This window comes from Sus scrofa, chromosome 12 (assembly GCF_000003025.6).
Source record: "Sus scrofa isolate TJ Tabasco breed Duroc chromosome 12, Sscrofa11.1, whole genome shotgun sequence".
NCBI lineage: Eukaryota > Metazoa > Chordata > Mammalia > Artiodactyla > Suidae > Sus > Sus scrofa.
In genome coordinates this window covers 37,509,095-37,528,540 of record NC_010454.4, presented here as the reverse complement: position 1 = coordinate 37,528,540, position 19,446 = coordinate 37,509,095, and the positions used below count along the sequence as shown (strand labels likewise).

The window sequence follows — 19,446 nt, the reverse complement described above, 5'->3', positions numbered from 1 at the left end:
TTTTAATGGCTGAGTAGTATTCCATTGTGTATATATACCACATCTTCCGAATCCAATCATCTGTCGATGGACATTTGGGTTGTTTCCATGTCCTGGCTATTGTGAATAGTGCTGCAATGAACATGCGGGTGCACGTGTCTCTTTTAAGTAGAGTTTTGTCCGGATAGATGCCCAAGAGTGGGATTGCGGGGTCTTATGGAAGTTCTCTGTATAGATTTCTAAGGTATCTCCAAACTGTTCTCCATAGTGGCTGTACCAGTTTACATTCCCACCAGCAGTGCAGGAGGGTTCCCTTTTCTCCACAGCCCCTCCCAGCACTTGTTATTTGTGGATTTATTAATGATGGCCATTCTGACTGGTGTGAGGTGGTATCTCATGGTAGTTTTGATTTGCATTTCTCTTATAGTCAGCGATGTTGAGCATTTTTTCACGTGTTTGTTGGCCATCTGTATATCTTCTTTGGAGAAATGTCTATTCAGGTCTTTTGCCCATTTTTCCATTGATTGATTGGCTTTTTTGCTGTTGGATTGTATAAGTTGTTTATATATTCTAGAGATTAAGCCCTTGTCAGTTGCATCATTTGAAACTATTTTCTCCCATTCTGTAAGTTGTCTTTTTATTTTCTTTTTGGTTTCCTTTGCTGTGCAAAAGCTTTTCAGTTTGATGAGGTCCCATGGGTTTATTTTTGCTCTAATTTCGATTGCTTTGGGAGACTGACCTGAGAAAATATTCATGATGTTGATGTCGGAGAGTGTTTTGCCTATGTTTTCTTCTAGGAGTTTGATGGTGTCCTGTCGTATATTTAAGTCTTTCAGCCATTTTGAGTTTATTTTTGTGCATGGTGTGAGGGTGTGTTCTAGTTTCATTGCTTTGCATGCTGCTGTCCAGGTTTCCCAGCAATGCTTGCTGAATAGACTTTCTTTTTCCCATTTGATGTTCTTGCCTCCCTTGTCAAAGATTAATTGACCATAGGTGTCAGGGTTTATTTCCGGATTCTCTATTCTGTTCCATTGGTCTGTCTGTCTGTTTTGATACCAGTACCGCACTGTTTTGATGACTGTGGCTTTGTAGTATTTCTTGAAGTCTGGGAGAGTTATGCCTCCTGCTTGGTTTTTGTTTCTCGGGATTGCTTTGGCGATTCTGGGTCTTTTGTTGTTCCATATAAATGTTTGGATTGTTTGTTCTAGTTCTGTGAAAAATGTTGTGGGTAATTTGATAGGGATTGCATTGAATCTGTAGATTGCTTTGGGTAGTATAGCCATTTTTACAATATTGATTTTCCCAATCCAGGAACATGGAATATCTTTCCATTTCTTTACATCTTCTTTGATTTCTTTGATTAAAGTTTTATAGTTCTCGGCATATAGGTCTTTACCTCCTTGGTCAGGTGTATTCCGAGGTATTTGATTTTGTGAGGTGCAATTTTAAAAGGTATCGTATTTTTGTATTCCTTTTCTAATATTTCATTGCTGGTATACAGAAATGCGACTGACTTCTGAATGTTAATCTTATATCCTGCTACTTTGCTGAATTTATTAATCAGTTCAAGGAGTTTTGGGGTTGAGTCCTTAGGGTTTTCTAGGTATAGTATCATGTCATCTGCATACAGTGACAGTTTGATCTCTTCTCTTCCTATATGGATGCCTTTTATTTCTTTTGTTTGTCTAATTGCTGTGGCTAGGATTTCCAAAACTATGTTGAAGAGCAGTGGTGAGAGTGGGCATCCCTATCTTGTTCCAGATTTGAGTGAGAAGGCTTTCAGTTTTTCCCCATTGAGGATTATATTTGCTGTGGGTTTATCATAAATGGCTTTGATTATATTCAGGAATGTTCCCTCTATACCCACTTTGGCGAGGGTCTTGATCATGAATGGATGTTGAACTTTGTCAGATGCTTTTTCTGCGTCTATTGAGATGATCATATGATTTTTGACTTTTTTTTTGTTAATGTGGACATCATAGGCTTTTGAACCTAGACCTTCACCCTCTCACACATCATATGTTCTGAACGAATTTGCCCTACTTGACAAGTACTTGTTTTTCCCCATTTTTGTTAATCATCATTACTTTATAAAAGTCCGCTGATGAATGTAGAAGGAATGATGGAACTAAAAATTCACATTTGATAACCATCATAATCAATTGTTCAGCCAAGAAACATCATAAATGTTACAAAACTAGTTATGTAAAAAATTTGAGGAACAGAATTGCTGTATTTGTTTTGTAGAGGTGCTGTCACAAATTAGCAGAAATTGGGTGGCTTAAAACAACGGAAATTTGTTCTCTCATGATTTTGGAGGCCAGAAGTTTGAAATCCAGATGTAAGCAGGGTTGATTCCTTTTTGGAGGCTCTGAGGGAGAATCTGTTTCATGCTCTTTCCTAGCTTCTGGTGGCTGGCAGCAGTCTTTGGCATTTGTTGGCTTGTAGATATGTTGTCCAGTCTCCACTGTCTTTATATCTCCTCCTTCTATTCTCTTTTAAGGACACTCATCTTTGGATTTAGGGCCCACTCTAATCCAGGATGATCTCCCCTTAAAATCTTTAACCTAATTACATCTGCAAAGATCCTTTTTCCAAACAAGGTCACAGTCACAGGTTCTGGGTGGATATGTCTTTTATTGATTGGGGTTGAGGTGGCACCATTCAACCCACTCTGGGGATATTTACATTATTCCAGATAATCTCCCAATGAAACATTTATTAATTACAAAAGGAGAAATATAAGGGGAAACCTGGTAGACACCATCTTAACAAATGATCAAGGGTAGCATCACTTTTAATGGGACAAATTGAAATCGTTTACTGCCTGCAGTGAGAAGATCATCTTTAACACTTCTGTGATATTCCTGCCAAAATAGGCATAATCTGATTACAGACATGAGGAAACAGGACACAGATCCCACACTGAGAGTCATTTTTGAAATGATTGGCCAAGTACTCCTAAAAAGCATTAAGGAAACACTGACGAATTGTTCCAGATGAAAGAGATTAAAGAGACATGATAAGTAAATATAACAAGGGATCCTGAGTTTTATCGTCTTATTATAAAGCATATTATTAGGGTAATTGATGAAATTTGAATGAGATCTGTGGATTAGATGGTAGTATGGTATCAGGGTTAATTGATTTTGATGGCCCATTTCGGTTCTGTAGGAGATGCCCATTTGAAGAAATCAGATACTGTAGGAATTCTCTGGTGGCCTAGCGGTTAGGGATCCAGCATTATCACTGCTGTGGCTCAGGTCACTGCTGTGGCATGCATTTGATCCCTGGGCTGGGAAATGTCACATGCTGAGGGTGTGGTCAAAAAAAAAGAAACTAGGAGTCCCCATCTGGCGCAGGGGTCAACGAATCCAACTAGGAACCATGAGGTTGTGGGTTCGGTCCCTGCCCTTCCTCAGTGGGTTAATGATCCAGCGTTGCCATGAGCTGTCGTGTAGGTTGCAGATACAGCTCGGATCCAGCGTTGCTGTGGCTCTGGCCTAGGCTGGTGGCTGCAGCTCCAATTCGACTCCTAGCCTGGGAATCTCCATATGCCGCGGGAGCGGCCCAAGAAATGGCAAAAAGACGAAAAAAAAAAAAAGAAACTAGATACTATGATAGTATTTGGGAGTGATGGAATATTTTGTTGACAGTTTACTCTCTTCTTTGTTCAAGAAAAATTCTTTGGATTATTCCTGAAAAAAAAAAAAAAAAAAAAAGAGTTAACCTGAAGAAGCAGGTTTCGGATGAGAAACCTGGATACCTCCAGGAATCTAGGTAGCAGTTTTATCAGAGATCTGCTGCTGGATGCACACCAGAGAGCCAAGACTATATTTATTTGTCTTAATAAAGAGAATAAATCAGAAACTTCAGCATCATTTGGAATCACAATTTGCTTATAATTCTCTGTCATTTTCCAGGAACTATCAGACTTTTGCAGTGGTCAAACTATAGAGTGGAATACATTAGATCACCATGCCACCTGTCGTGTTTTAATGGTGACAGCAATCTTTATGATTCTCTGAGAGCTGTGATAATTCTTTTAAAGCATTTTTTATTATAGTTGATTTACAATCAATAATTCTTTATTATTTCGGAAGGGAGTATCATTGGTGGGGCGCTCCAAAGTCTTGCACTTGGCCTTTTCTACCATGATAGACTTTCTGACCAATCAGTGAAGAGCTATGAGGGGAAGCTATGAGTCACTGACCAAATTAGCTGTGGGGTAGGTTTGGGATTTCACTGAGTCTGAGGTGGGCCAGATTTAGGAGTTCCTGCTGTGATGCAACAGGATTGGTGGCATGTTGGGAGCACTGGGACGAAGGTTTGATCCCCAACCCAGCACAATGGGTTAAGGATCCAGAGTTGTAGCTGCAGCTTGGATCTGATCCCTGGCCTGGGAACTCCATATACTGCCAGGTGGCTAAAAATTGAAGAAAAAAGAGAGTCCTTTGTAGTACCTGACCTCATTATCAATGGACTGTGGCTGTGTTCTGTAGCTCCAGAATTATCTTAGAGCCATCATTCAGTAGTTTGTCAGTGTTGTGGGTATTTCTTTCTTCTTGGTGTATAGCTAAGTGGAAATGGCCACATATTACTTTGAAGAAAGGTAACAATTCTTTAATCTTGGAAGATTTTTTTTTTTGGTGAAAGACCATTCTGGAGATCCAGTTTTTCTTCTACCCTGTGTTGGTGAGTCTACAATTTTACTTTGGGTAATTAACTGCTCCTATGTGATCTCTCACCTTGGGGTTCTCCCACCCCATAGAGATTGTTTTCATTGCAGCCTCTTGCCTTAGTATTTCTTGCCTAGAGAGAGAAGTCAGTAAAATGTATTTAAAAGATTTTGGTGTTTCACTATTATGTACAAAATAGATAAAACAATAAGAATTTACTGTATAGCACAGGGAACTGTATTCAAAATTTGTAATAACCCATAATGGAAAAGAATTTTAAAAAGGAATGCAGATATATGTATAACCAAATCTCTTTGCTGTATACCTGAAACAAACACAGTATTGTAAATCAGCTATACGTCAATTAAAAAGAGATTTTTGGGAGTTCCCGTTGTGGCGAAGCGGAAACGAACCAACTGGGAACCATGAAGTTTCGGGTTCGATCCCTGGCCTCGCTCGGTGGGTTAAGGATCCAGCGTTGCCATGAGCTTTGGTGTAGGTTGCAGACGTGGCTTGGATCCTTAGTTGCCTTGGGAGCTGTAGCTCCGATTCGACCCCTAGCCTGGAACCTCCATATACCATGGGTGCTGCCCTAAAAAGGCAAAAATTAATCAGTCGGTCAATCAGTAAAGAAGAGATTTTGGTATTTACCTGATTGCTTCCCTAAGTATTAAAGTTGGAGACTCTTGCCAACCTTTCTTGGGACGGGTAAGTAGGATACATGTGCATATAAAAGATGTAATCTAAGCGTCCCATCTTCCCAAATCTTTGAATTATTTCTCTGTATTATTGTGTTTGTTTTCTGGAACTGCCATAATAAAGTACCAAAATTGGTTGGCTGAAAACAGCAAAAATTTATTGTTTCACAGTTCTGGAGACCTGAGGTCCAAAATCAAGATTTTGGCAGCGCCATGTTCTATTTACTCTGAGAGCTCTAAGGGAGAGTCCTTCCTTACCTCTTATAGCTTCCTGTTTATCAGGCGTTCCCGGCATTCCCTGACTGGTAGATGCATCATTCTAGTCACATGGCTGTCGTGTTTGTGTGTGTGTGTGTGTGTGTGTGTGTGTGTGTGTGTGTGTCTTTCCCACACCCGAGGATGCAGAAGTTCCTGGGCCAGAGATCTAACCACACCATAGCAGCAACTAGGCCACTGTAATGATGCCTGATCTTTAACCCCCTGCCCCACAAGAGAACTCCTCCCTATGTGTTTTAACATCAAGGTCACATTCTGAGGTACTGAGTAATAGGATTTCAACATACCTTTTTTTTGGAGGGACATAATTCACCTTGTAACAGTCATATCAAATTGTTTCTTAATCGTGGAATCTTAGGCCAGAGTTGGGTCTATGTTTGCATTAGCTGACCTAGAAAAATTTTGCCAAAGTTCTAAGCTAGTATGCTAACTATTCGACCTGCTTATCATTATTCTTTATCGGTAATTCAGCCCTGTCTTAATTACTGGTTACTATCTAGAATTTGAACAAGAGTCTCAAATTGGTTCCATAGCTAATTGACAGTTTTCTGAGGGTCAGTTGCCTGCAACCTACTCTGTGATACTAGTTTTGTATTACTTTTTTTTTTTTGTCTTTTTGTCTTTTTGTTATTTCTTTGGCCGCTCCTGTGGCATATGGAGGTTCCCAGGCTAGGGGTCCAATCGGAGCTGTAGCCACTGACCTACGCCAGGGCCACAGCAACGCGGGATCCGAGCCTCGTCTGCAATCTACACCACAGCTCACGGCAACGCCGGATTGTTAACCCACTGAGCAAGGGCAGGGATCGAACCCGCAACCTCATGGTTCCTAGTCGGATTTGTTAACCACTGCGCCACGACGGGAACTCCTGTATTACAATTTTTTGAAAATAGCACACACTGACTCAGTCTATAACAAGGAAGGAAAAGAACATTGGAGTTTATTGATTGGAAAGGCATTTGATAGCTCACAGAATCAAACCAAGGGCTAAACCAGGTCTCAAAATGGACAGAACCAGGGTTTGTCTGAGGCCGTAGGTGATCAGAATTAGTGGACGCTCATTGAAAGTTTTCATTCTCTGGGATCAGTCAGCTCCCACAGTTTTCTGACTTTATGCTTTTCTGTCTAAAGATGCAAATACCTGAAAGAGTGAAATAGTTTAGGTCATTTGCCTACATCCTAGGCCAGGAGCCAGCAGGATTTTCAATTCCACTAAAGAAGTACAGGAGTTCCTGTCGTGGTTCAGCGGTTAGTGAATGTGACTGGCATCCATGAGGACATGGGTTCGATCCCTGGCCTCACCCAGTGGATCGAGGGTCTGGCGTTGCCATGAGCTGTGGTGTAGGTCACAGATGTGGCTCAGATCCCATGTTGCTCTGGCTGTGGTGTAGGCTGGCAGCTGTAGCTCTGATTGAACCCTAGCCTGGGAACCTCCATGTGCTCTAAAAAGACCAAAAAAAAGGGGGGGGGGGCAGGGTAGGCTTTGTACCCCAGAACAAAACCGGGATGCTAATACTTGAAGGGAGAATGTGGGCTAGACAGGTATGTACTAGATTTAATACTATAAATAAAGGCTAAAGTAAAAGCAGCAGCCTTTGCCTCCATTTGGATTATTTCCTCAGAAAAAAAAAGTTCCCAAAGTCAAATTATTTGGTAAAAGAATACTTATATCTTTTGATGGTTATTGATACAAGTTTTCAAATTTCTTCCTTAAGACTTTTACTATTCAGTACTACTTTGACATTAGAATTCTTTTTTTTTTTTTTTTTTTTTTCTTGCTTTTTAGGGCTGCACTTGCAGCATATGGAAGTTCCCAGGCTAGGAGTCGAATCAGAGCCATAGCTGCTGGCCTATGCCACAGCCACAGCTATGCGGGATCCAAGCCATGTCTGCGAGCTACACCACAGCTTACCCACTGAGCAAGGTCAGGAATCGAACCAGGTCCTCATGGTTCCTGGTCGGATATGTTTCCACTGCACCACCACGGGAACTCCTCTTTATTCCTGTTTAGAAAAATTTAGAACGCCCTATTTAGAAGAATTTAGAACTCCCAACATTAGAATTCTGTAAGAACTCTTAGCGTAGTAATCAGGAGTATGTTGTATTGCCTGGGTTTGGGTCCCAGCTTCTGCACTTAGTACCTGTGTGGCCTTACCTCTGTGTGCCAGCGTATCCTTATCTTTTTTTAAAATTTAATTTTTTAGCGCCACACCCTCGGCATATGGAGGTTCCCAGGCTAGGGGTCGAAACAGCTGTAGCTGCCAGCCTACTCCATACCAAAGCTATGGGATCCAAACCACGTCTGCAACCTACAGCATAGCTCACAACAACACCAGATCTTTAACCCACTGAGTAAGGCCAGAGATCAAACCCACAACCTCATGGTTACTAGTCGAGTATGTCAACCCCTGAGCCACAATGGGAACTCCCTCATCTTTATTAAAATGGAGTTAATAAGGAGTTCCCTGGTGGCTTAGTGGTTAAGGATTCTCAATTGTCACTGCTATGACACAGGTTTCTCCCTGGCCCAGGAACTATGGGTATAGCCAAAACAAACAAAAAAAGAGTTAATAATAGTACCTACCTCCTGAAAGTTAAATGAGTCAGTATATATTAACTGGTACATGGTTAAGTACGTAAGTACCCTAAATGTTAAGTTTATCCTAAGGAACATATACATTTTATACTTGTTTATAATAGCTTTACTTCATACAGAAATTTTATTTTATTTTTTAGGTCAGAAACAGATTTATTAGAATAGGATGCTAGTAAGAGATGCAAGTGGGCAGGCAAGGAAGCTCTCATACAGAAATTTTATATTTCAGTGTAAAGTTTATTAGTTTTTATTTTAATGACTTAAACACATTTCTTAAAGGATACTTAAGCCAGAGTTCCTATACTATCTGATACTGTCCTTTTATTATGCTCCTAGTTTTAAGTCATTTTGTTGAAAATTAAAAGATTAAATTGTAAAGAAGTTCCCTTGTGGCTCAGAGGGTTAAGGATCTGGTGTCACTGTAGTGGCTTGGGTCATTGTGGCCATGTGAGTTCAGTCCCTGGCCCAGGAACTTCTAATGCTGCAGGCGCAACCAAAAAAAAAAAAAAAAAAGGTACAGAATGTAAAGTAGAAAACAAGAAAGACTAAGGAAGACAAATTGTAAAGAGAAGAGATTCCTTAATATGTAAATTTATTGCAGTTTCAATCAGAACCTCCATAGGCTTTGTTTTTCAGTTTTGCAAGTTGCTTCTAAAATTCATCTGGAAAAATGCTTAAGAGAATATTGAAAAAGAAGAATAATTGGGGGATGCTTATACTCCAAATTATTAGAAAGAACCATAAATAGATTAGTTGGATGAGTCCAGAAATAGATATGAGGCAAAATGTAAAACATGATAAAAGGTGACATTTAAAATGAATAGGGAAAGCATGGAGTATTCAGTATTTTTAGATAATTGCAGAATATCTTCGATGATATATTAGTACTTTTGACCAAAAAATGTGATTTAAATATTAATATTGCATTGAATATATTTTTTTATTTTTAGCTTTTTTTCTTCCTTTCCATCTTGTTCTAGGTGCTTTTTGAAAACGGCCAAATTATTTGTATACTGTAGTTAAATTTGAGTCATCTTAGAACTCTTCTTTCTGGCTGTTCACCTCACTCACATTTATTGTGATGATTTTTTCCCTCAGGTTCTTAGCTGCAGAAAACAATTTCTTCTAGCTTGTTTAAAAAGGAAAATTTTAGCAAGAGCTCTAGTTTAACCCATAAAATAATTGAAATCAGGGCTAAATAAACATATACAATATTCCAGGCTAAGCTTCTAGGGATGACGTCTGTAACCAAACTGCAAAGGATGTGCTAGGGAGCTCTCTGCTTGCAAAATTGATGCCTTCTTCCTGCTTTAAATTTCTTTTTCTTTTTAACATAAAAGTGTGAAATATGGAGTTCCCTTGTGGAGCAGCAGGATATAAGGATCTGGCATTGTCACTGCCGTGGTTCGGCTTCAGGCCCTTGCCTAGAACTCCCACAGGCACTTTCTATGTGTCTGGTACTGTTACAGATGGTTTTACATTTGTATATGCTTGTGTGTATGTGAATTTCCAGCTTCATCAATATTGATAGCTGTTCTGGTTTCCCTCACTTGTGAAGGTCATTTATTTCGTGTACTGTAAGCAGATCTCTGTTGTGAGATCACACAGTAGCGTGGGTTCCATCACTGGGAAGGTATGTGATGGGGAGATACACTGTAGGGTTCAAGAGATGTCTTTTCAGCATATGTAATATAGGGGAAAAAAACCCAGCTAGCTAGAATATGTTAGAGAAACCTTTTGTCTATAAACATTGTGTGGCACTTCATCCATTTTTTTGTGTGCGTGGGGGGGGGTGTATTTCTTCTTCCTCATCCCCTTTGAGACCCAGTTGTCGCTATCCGCAGATGCACCAGAGAGATATTTAGTTACCAGCTTAGGAATGAAAATGTTTACCTTTTACCATGCAGGGAGTTAAGGCACTGACCTAGGAGACGGCCAAGCTTTTATCATCCATTCCTGTCTATAGTCTTTGCTGCTGCCTCTGAGTTTGAAGTTTTCTGGAATTCTATCTTACAGAGAATACTGATTGATGCACTGCCTTCTTTACTGACTGTGCTTTTTCCTTATGTTGTATTACAGATTTTGCATTTTGATTTTTCCCTCACTATAATTCAATTAGTTTAAAATTCCAGGAATTCCTCAGATTTTCTTATGATCATTCTCTGTGTTTCATGACTGCTATGGACTTTTTCTAATATTTACATATATTCTGTCCTTTCAGTAGGATTTTGATGGGTAGAATGTGTCAGTTTTTGAACTCAGTTTGCTATCTTGAGCTATAACTTGTAGTTTGTTTAATAGTACAGAATATTTCAGAATTTTTAAATCATAGTGAATATAATCAGTCATTATAGGTTTTGAAATTAAATATGTGGGATCTTTGCCACTTTAAATACTTGAATTATTTTGAGAAAATTTCTTAGCCATTCAAAGTTTTAGTTTCCTCATCTGCAAAATAGGCAGGATTAGTTTCATTATCTTTTAGGCTTGTTGTTAGTATTACATATAACACAGAATATGGTATACAGTAGGTGCTCCATAAATGTTACTTACTAGGTTGTGAATATTTAACAGTTACTTCAAAAACAAATTGCTTTTTCTGAAAATCTTTTTGAAGAAAGTTTAATAAAGAAGTCGCTGGCAATATGGTATCAAAACTTACAATGCCTTTGCCACTAAATGTGGTTAGGACTAAAACCTATGTGAAATTAGTAGATGTGTCCTGTAATATTTTTCTCCTAGGATTGCCTTGATGATCATAATGTTTATAAAATTAATTTATTAATGTGTCAGTGAATTAATACAAGTTCTTTAATAGCTTTCAAAATATTTTTCTTAAACATTTCCCAAGCTAATTTAAATTTTAAGATGGTAATTCAGCGCACGTTGCTTTTTTCTTTTTTCTTTTTTTTTTAAGTCTTTTTAGGGCTGCTCCCATGGCATTTGGAAATTCCCAGGCTAGGGGTTGAATCAGAGCTGTAGCCGATGGCCTATGCCACAGCCGCAGCAACGCCAGATCCAAGCTGAGTCTGTGACCTACACCACAGCTCATGGCAATACTGGATCCTTAACCCACTGAGTGAGGCCAGGGATCGAACCTGCGTCTTCATGGATACTAGTCAGATTCACTTCCACTGAGCCACCATGGGAACGCCCCCTATGTTGCCATTTGTATTCTGCCACAGTATTAATGTTTACACCTGGAAGAGTAAAATGTTTTATTTTTAATTACAGCAGAATGGCCAAAGACTATGACAGGTCTTCCCAGCACATCAGGGACAACTGCCAGTGTGGTCATCATACGGGGCCTGAAGATGTATGTAGCTCACGTGGGTGACTCAGGGGTGGTTCTTGGAATTCAGGATGACCCAAAAGATGATTTTATCAGAGCTGTGGAGGTGACACAGGATCATAAGCCAGAACTTCCCAAGGAAAGAGAACGAATCGAAGGACTTGGTGGAAGGTAATCATTGTGCTCTTTTGTCCTTCTTCTTTTGGTTCTTTGTGGTCCTTTTCTTCTTTGCTTACCCAGATTAACCTACTTCTCCATTTAATGAAGTTACTTTCTCAGCATTACAGATATTTAGTTTGCTTGTGAAAAGTCTGTGTATGTTCATATTTATCTTATTATTTTGAATTATTGTTTTATTTCTGATACTGACTCCTAAGGGAAATAATATTTTAATGGCACTCAAGTAACAATACATACAAGGATTTATTGGAAACCTTTTACATAAATACTGATCAGATCAGCAAGCCCTTTAGAATTTGGACAGAGCAGCCCTTAGAGTTCCAGAGTAGAACAATTTTAATCTGTTGGGAGTGGAATTTTATTAGAATTAGCCTTCAGCTTTTCCCTTTGATTCTAAGTCATATGTGCGTAAAACCCCTATTTCAACTTTCGTCTTAAAATGTATAGACAGTTTGTAAACTATGAACTGAATTTGACTTCAGAGTAATACTTTTTGATACAAAGTAAAATGTAACATTATTCTAAAAATCAGAGGAATGAATAAGAAAATTTAAAAATTAACCCAATACTAATTTTTAAAAATCAAAGATCTAAGGCAAGTTAAACAGAATCCAGTGTTTTCTAAATACTCATTCTAAGAGTTCCCATAGTGGTGCAGCAGAAGCAATTTGACTAGTATTCATGAGGATGTGGGTTCGATCCCTTGGTGGGTTGGGCATTCGGCATTCACCATGTGAGCTATGGTGTAGGTTGCAGGCGTGGCTTGGATCCTGCATTGCTGTGGTGTAGGCTGGCAGCTATAGCTCTGATTCAACCCATATCTTGAGAATTTCCATATGCCATGAGTGCAGTCCTAAAAAGAAAAAAAATTCATTCAGTGAGGACACAGGTTTGATCCCTGGCCTTGCTCAGTGGGTTGGAGATCCTGCATTGCTGTGGCTGTGGCGTTGACAGGAAACTGAAGCTCCGATTTGACCCCTAGCCTGGGAACCTCCATATGCTGTAGGTGTGGCCCTAAAAAGACTAAATAAAATATTACCTTGATGCTATTACTTGCTTCCTTTTTCTTATTTATATTACATCAAAATAGTCTTTTACAGAGATATAATAAATTGAAGAAAAGAATTAACATCTTTAAATTACCAGGAGTTCAAAAGAGCAATAAGAAAATACTGAAACCCTACCACCTTCAGAAAGGTGGATAAAGGAGAGGAAGTTTAAACAACAAAAAAACACAAAAGAGTAGTATAAACATTTGAAAGAATGTTTAACATTATTTGAAATGAAATTCTATTTTTTGCTATTGGGTTAGCAAAATTTGTGTGGTAATGGGTATCCTGGTGGTTGGATTATATATTGGTATGACCTATACAAAATAAAACACATACTACTAACTTTAAAATATAGACTCAGTAATTTCAGGAATCTACCCTAAAGAAGAAATAAGAAATGTGGACCAAAATATCTGAGTAGAGTTATTGAATATAGTGTTTACTGATTGGTAATTTAGCTGAAAATAACTTGAAGGCTCAACAGCTGGAAAGTGATTAAGTATATTATATGTTTGTAACATTGACTATGATATGGGCCATTAAAATAATATTTATAGATAAATTTTTTAAAATTATGGTGTTATCAAAATGTTTACACATAAAAGTAAAGGTAGGGTAGTATGAACTTCATATATATGGGGAAATTTTTTTTTTTTACCTTTTTTTAAAAAAAAAATTATATGGCGTTCCCGTCGTGGCGCAGTGGTTAACGAATCTAAGAACCATGAGGTTGCTGGTTCGATCCCTGGCTTTGCTCAGTGGGTTAAGGATCTGGTGTTGCCGTGAGCTGTGGTGTAGGTTGCAGACACGGCTCAGATCCCACACTGCTGTGGCTGTGGTGTAGGCCAGCAGCTACAGCTCCGATTACACCCCTAGCCTGGGAATCTCCATATGCCACGGAAGTGGCTCTAGAAAAAGCAGAAAGACAAAAAAAAAAAAAAAATTTATGGCTGCACCTGCAGCATATGGACGTTCCCAAGCCAGTGATTGAATCCGAGCCACAGTTGCTAACTGCACTGCACCAGCAGCAGCTCCAGATCCTTTAATCCACTGGGCTCAGCCAGAGATTGAACCTGTGTTTCTGCAGCAACCTGAGCTGCTGCAATCAGATTCATAACCCACTGTGCCCTGGTGGGAACTCCTGTGGTATTATTTAAAGAGAAAAAAAAAAAAAATATATATATATATATATATACACACACAATTTTTTCCTGTTTCATTGAAAAATGATTGACATATGACATTGTATAAATTAAGATGCATTAAATGATGGTTTGGTTTGGTTTGGTTTGGTTTACTTAGGTTGTGAAATAATCACCACAGTAGGTACAGCTAACATCTGTCTTGTGGAGATACAATTAAAAAAAGAGAGACTAAAGAAAAATTTCTCTTTGTGATGAAAACACTTTGGATTTATTGTCTTAATAATTTTTCTGTATAACATATAGCAGTGTTAGCTATAGTCCTCATTTGTACATTATATCCATATGGTATGTAATTATAACTGGAAGCTTGTACTTTTTGACCACATTCCTCAATTCCTCCTACCCCAGCCAGGAATTTTTAATATGAGAATGGGGAGTTCCCTCTGTGGCTCAGTAGTTAATGAACCTGACTAGGATCCATGATGCGGGTTTGATCCCTGGCCTTGCTCAGTGGGTTAAGGATCCGGCGTTGCCGTGAGCTGAAGTGTAGGTCACAGATGAGGCTCGAATCCCACGTTGCAGCACCTGTGGTGTAGGCCAGCAGCTGTAGCTCTGATTAGACCCCTACCCTGGGAACTTCCATATGCCGCAGGTGTGGCCCTAAAAAGCAAAAAAAAAAAAAAAAAAAAATACACACAGACACACACACACACTGTCTCCATGGAGGTTGTACCAGTTTATATGTCTGTCTACAGTATATGTGGATGTTCTTGACAACGTACTTATAGAACTTTTTGATTGTATTCAGTTTTAGGTTAAAAAAAAAGAGGCATCTGGGAGTTCTCCTGTGGTGCTGTGGGTTAAGGATCCAGCATTGCTACAGTGCAGCTGTGGCTGGGATCTGATCCCTATCCCAGAAATTCCATATGCCATGAGGCGGCTCAAAAAGAAAAAGTATTTTGGTGATGTTTCAATTTGGATTGATCTTAAGATTGATTATCTTTTCATTTGAGCCATTTATATTTCCTTTTCTGTGTATTTTTGTTTACATTCTTTGTGTTTTTTTTGCATTAGTGTGTAGGAGCCACTTATATACATTAGAGAAATTAGACTAATGTATGGGATAAGTTTCAGATTTTTTTTCACAGTTTGTCTTTTGATTCTGCTCCTGGCATTTTTTTCCACATGGAAGTTTATTTTAATGTAGTTAAATCTACCCTTTTTTTTTTTGGCTGCACCCGTGGCATATGGAAGTTACCAGGCTAGGGGTTGAATTGGGGCCTCAGCTGTTGGCCTACACCACATCAACGTGGGATCCAAGCCATGTCTCTGACCTACATCACAGCTCACCACAATGCTGGATCCTTAACCCAATGAGGGAAGGATCACACCTGCATCTTCATGGATACTAGCTGGGTTCATAAACTGCTGAGCCACAATGGGAACTCCTAGTTAAATGCACTTTTGAAAGCCACTTTTCTAGTACCTTCTTTTTTTTTTTTTTTTAAATTGCCCTACCTGTGGCATATGGGGATTAAATCAGAGCTTCAGCACTGACCTACACCACAGCCATAGCAATGCTGGATCTGAGCCATATCTGTGACCTACACTGCAGCTTGTAGCAATGTCAGATCCCTTTTTTTTTTTTTGTCTTTTTGCTATTTCTTGGGCCGCTCCCGCGGCATATGGAGGTTCCCAGGCTAGGGGTCGAATCGGAGCTGTAGCCACCGGCCTACGCCAGAGCCACAGCAACTCAGGATCCGAGCCGCGTTTGCAACCTACACCACAGCTCACGGCAACACCGGATCCTTAACCCACTGAGCAAGGGCAGGGACCGAACCCGCAACCTCATGGTTCCTAGTCAGATTTGTTAACCACTGCGCCACGATGGGAACTCCCAGATCCTTAATACTGAGTGAGGCCAGGGCTCCTTAACCTACTGAAGGAGGCCAGGGATTGAAGTCGCCTCCACATGGATAATATGTCAGGTTCTTAAACCACTGAGCCACAATGGGAACTCTTCTCATCAGTCTTAAAAAATACTTTACTTGACTATTTTTCTCTATGAATTTTAAAATTATATTTTTATTTAGTAATTTTTTAGAGTTTATATTTTTTGTCCTATAACTTAAAATACTATGTGGCTAGTTGGACAGATGCTCTTTGCCATTTGGGAGCAGGAATCTTTTTGCACAAATTGAGCTGTTTGATTATAGGTTATTTCCTCCTTTCCCCCTGTCCTCATCCTAGGCAACGGGCCAGTGCTCTGTTTTTCCAGCCTTCTGTTGCTGCTCTGCAAATCAGGTTGATCCTTTGTATATGCCTTTTAATCATACAGGACAATAGCAGGGAGTACGATAAAAGCAGCATCTTTTACAACGTTGCTTTGGGTTTTTGATACTGGCTTTAAAACTCTTAACCAGTGCCATTATTTTGTCTCCTTTTTCTCAGAAACACAGACACCATAATATCTTTGAATGTTAAGTATTAAGAGAGCGTGTAGTAGAGTTATATTGGAAGCAATTTGGGTAGCTGCTGTAATTAAGTATTAAGCCTTGTTTTGTAGGGAGCATGTTTAGGAAAGAACAAAACAGCATAAAGTGTTACGAAGGCAGAATGTTGCCCTCTCCTCGTATAACTTACGTTTCATAGATTTTTGTGAATGGTAGATTTAGTCTTTGCTCTCCTGTTTGCTTTTTGAGAATGGGCATTGAAGAAAGCATAAAATCACAAAGTGACTACCTTTGATACTCTGACTTCCACTATGACACACAACAATGTTGCTTTCAGTATTACAAAGCAAACTTTTTTTTTTTTTTTTTTTTTTTTTTTAAGGGCTTCCCAGGCTAGGGGTCGATTCAGAGCTGTAGGCACTGGCCTGCACCACAGCCACACCAACACTGGATCTAAGCCACATCTGCCACCTACACCACAGCTCACTGCAACGCTGGATCCTTAACTCACTGAGTGAGGCCAGGGTGGAACCTGTGTCCTCATGGATATTAGTCAGATTTCTTTTCACTGATCTGCAATGGGAACTCTCCAAACTGATTCTTAAAGGGGATAGTGAGTGAGCAGCTCTCTTGAATTTTTCTCTGCGTTAACATAGACAGAGTTGTCTGATCATTCTGTACTTGCTTCATTCTTCTCCTATTCTGTCCAGTATGGTAGCCACTAGCCATATATGACTATTTAAATTTAAACATAAATTATATAAAATTAAAAATTCAGTTCCTGTAGTTCCCATTGTGGCTCAGCAGGTTAAGAACCTGGCTAGTATCCATGAGGATGCAGGTTCCATCCCTGGCCTCATTCAGTGGGTTAAGGATCTGGTGTTGCCATGAGCTGTGGTCGCAGACATGGCTTGGATCCTGCATTGCTGTTGTTGTGGTATAGGCCAGCAGCTGCAGTTTTGATTTGACCCCTAGCCTGGAAACGTCCATGTGCTGTGGGTGCAGCCCTAAAAAGATCAAAACAAATAAATAGATAAAAATTCAGTTCCTCATTTGTGCTAGCCGTGATGACAGTGCCCAGTGGCCAGACATGGCTGCTGTATTGGACTGTGCAGAGTGAACATCTCCGTCATTGCAGGAAATTTCTCTCTGTCTCAGCTCTTTCTAATATCGTCATTCCTTTGAAGTTAGAGCAGAAATAGAAAAGCCATAGATGGAAGCTAACTGGCTGGGTACTGCTGAGGTATACAGCATTTCGTAAGTGACGTTCCTGTGGAGATGGTCACCATGTGTCCTTTCTTAAGCTTTTCATATCTTTTGTTTTGTCTTTTTGCCTTTTCTAGGGCCGCTCCCATAGCATATGGAGGTTCCCAGGCTAGGGGTCGAATGGGAGCTGTAGCTGCCAGCCTATGCCAGAGCCACAGCAACGCCAGATCCGAGCCACATCTGCGACCTACACCACAGCTCACAGCAACGCCAGCTCCTCAACCTGAGCAAGGGCAGGGATCGAACCTGCTTCCTCATGGTTCCTAGTAGGATTTGTTAACCACTGAACTCCGTATCTTTTTTTTTTTTTTTTTTTTTTTTTTTTTTTTTTTGGTCTTTTTTGGGCCATACCTGCAGCATGCGGAAGTTGCCAGGCTAAGGGTCGATATTGTCACCGCTACAGCCTAGATCACAGCAACACCAGATCCTTAATCTACTGAGGGAGGCCAGGGAGCTAACCCCTGTCTTCATGGCTACTAGTTGGGTTTGTTACCGCTGAGCTGTGATGGGAACTCCCCAGCTTTCCATCTTTTGAAACTAGTTTAGTTTCAGTGTTCATCAGTTTAGGAGGACAGTCATGCTACTCATAGTCAACATAGTAAACTATTAAGAGACTCGTGTCTACATCAGGGTGTCATAGTTCTCACTGGTAACGAGAACGGTGACTGTCAAGAAGACCACACCCTGTCAGCTGGCCTGCTGTCGATCAAATGAAATTCAGATTATAGTCAAAGTGTTTCAGTGTGCACGTGGGCCCTGAGTGTGAGAACTTAATTTGATTATCTTGATGTAGTCTGTCTTTGAGAGTCAGGAGTCAACTTCCGACTTGTGCAGGTATCTGTCAGGTGAATATCAGGCAGGCTAATACAGTTTCTTAGAAATTCTCTTTGTCACTCTTTCCCTCAACTTTTTTTAGGAAGGAATACTTTTCTTCTCTTTGCTTTTAAAAAAAATTCTAGAAAGATTATGCTTAAATTGGTTGAAGGGCCTGTTTCCCATTTCAGACATTCAGGCATAGATTGAGGGACCCTTTCTACTGTGTGTGTGTGTGGACACAGCCACAACGTGAGGAAGTTCAGGGCCAAGGATCAAATCAAGCCACAGTGGTGGGAATCCCAGATCCTTAACCTGCTAAGCTTCCAGGGAACTCCCAAATTCTTCTAATTAATCTACCCTGTTTTGTTTCTGCCTTCTAAATAGGAGCTTTGGTTTATGCATCTTTGTATCTAAAACAGACAAGTCATTATTTTGTGATGTAATATGATTTTATATGTTATTTAACACATTGCTTATTTAGCCTTAGTTGTCATATTTTAATCATTTAGAGTATTTATATGAACTTGATCTTTTAGTGTGATGAACAAATCTGGAGTGAATCGTGTAGTTTGGAAACGACCTCGGCTCACCCACAATGGACCTGTCAGAAGGAGCACAGTCATTGACCAGATTCCTTTTCTGGCAGTAGCAAGAGCACTTGGTAAGTACAACTTATATTTGGTGAAATAATCTTGGATTCTCTACAATATGTGGTGGTAAAATAAAGAGAAGCCTGAGAATTAACCTCATTTGCCACATAATGAAGGTAGAAATATGATATGATAGTAAATGATTTAAAACCTAATTGAGGGGAAGGTAAAGTATGGATTGCAGTGCCAGTTGTTCTTTGATCATAAGTTATGTTGAATGTTTTGTTAATTCCTCTTTATTCTTTTTTTTTTTTTTTTTTTTTTTGCTATTTCTTGGGCCACTCCCGCAGCATATGGAGGTTCCCAGGCTAGGGGTCCAATTGGAGCTGTAGCCACCGGCCTACGCCAGAGCCACAGCAACGTGGG

The 19,446-nt window shown here is 39.7% G+C and overlaps 1 protein-coding gene across 1 annotated transcript in view; it reads left to right on the top strand.

Annotated features, from left to right (window-relative positions):
• PPM1D (protein phosphatase, Mg2+/Mn2+ dependent 1D) overlaps window positions 1-19,446 on the top strand; it is a 50,559-nt gene that overhangs the window by 7,619 nt on the left and 23,494 nt on the right. The window contains exons 2-3 of the mRNA XM_005669013.3: window positions 11,461-11,689; window positions 18,967-19,091. Coding sequence (XP_005669070.3) covers window positions 11,461-11,689; window positions 18,967-19,091 — 354 coding nt within the window. The remainder of the gene's footprint in view (window positions 1-11,460; window positions 11,690-18,966; window positions 19,092-19,446) is intronic.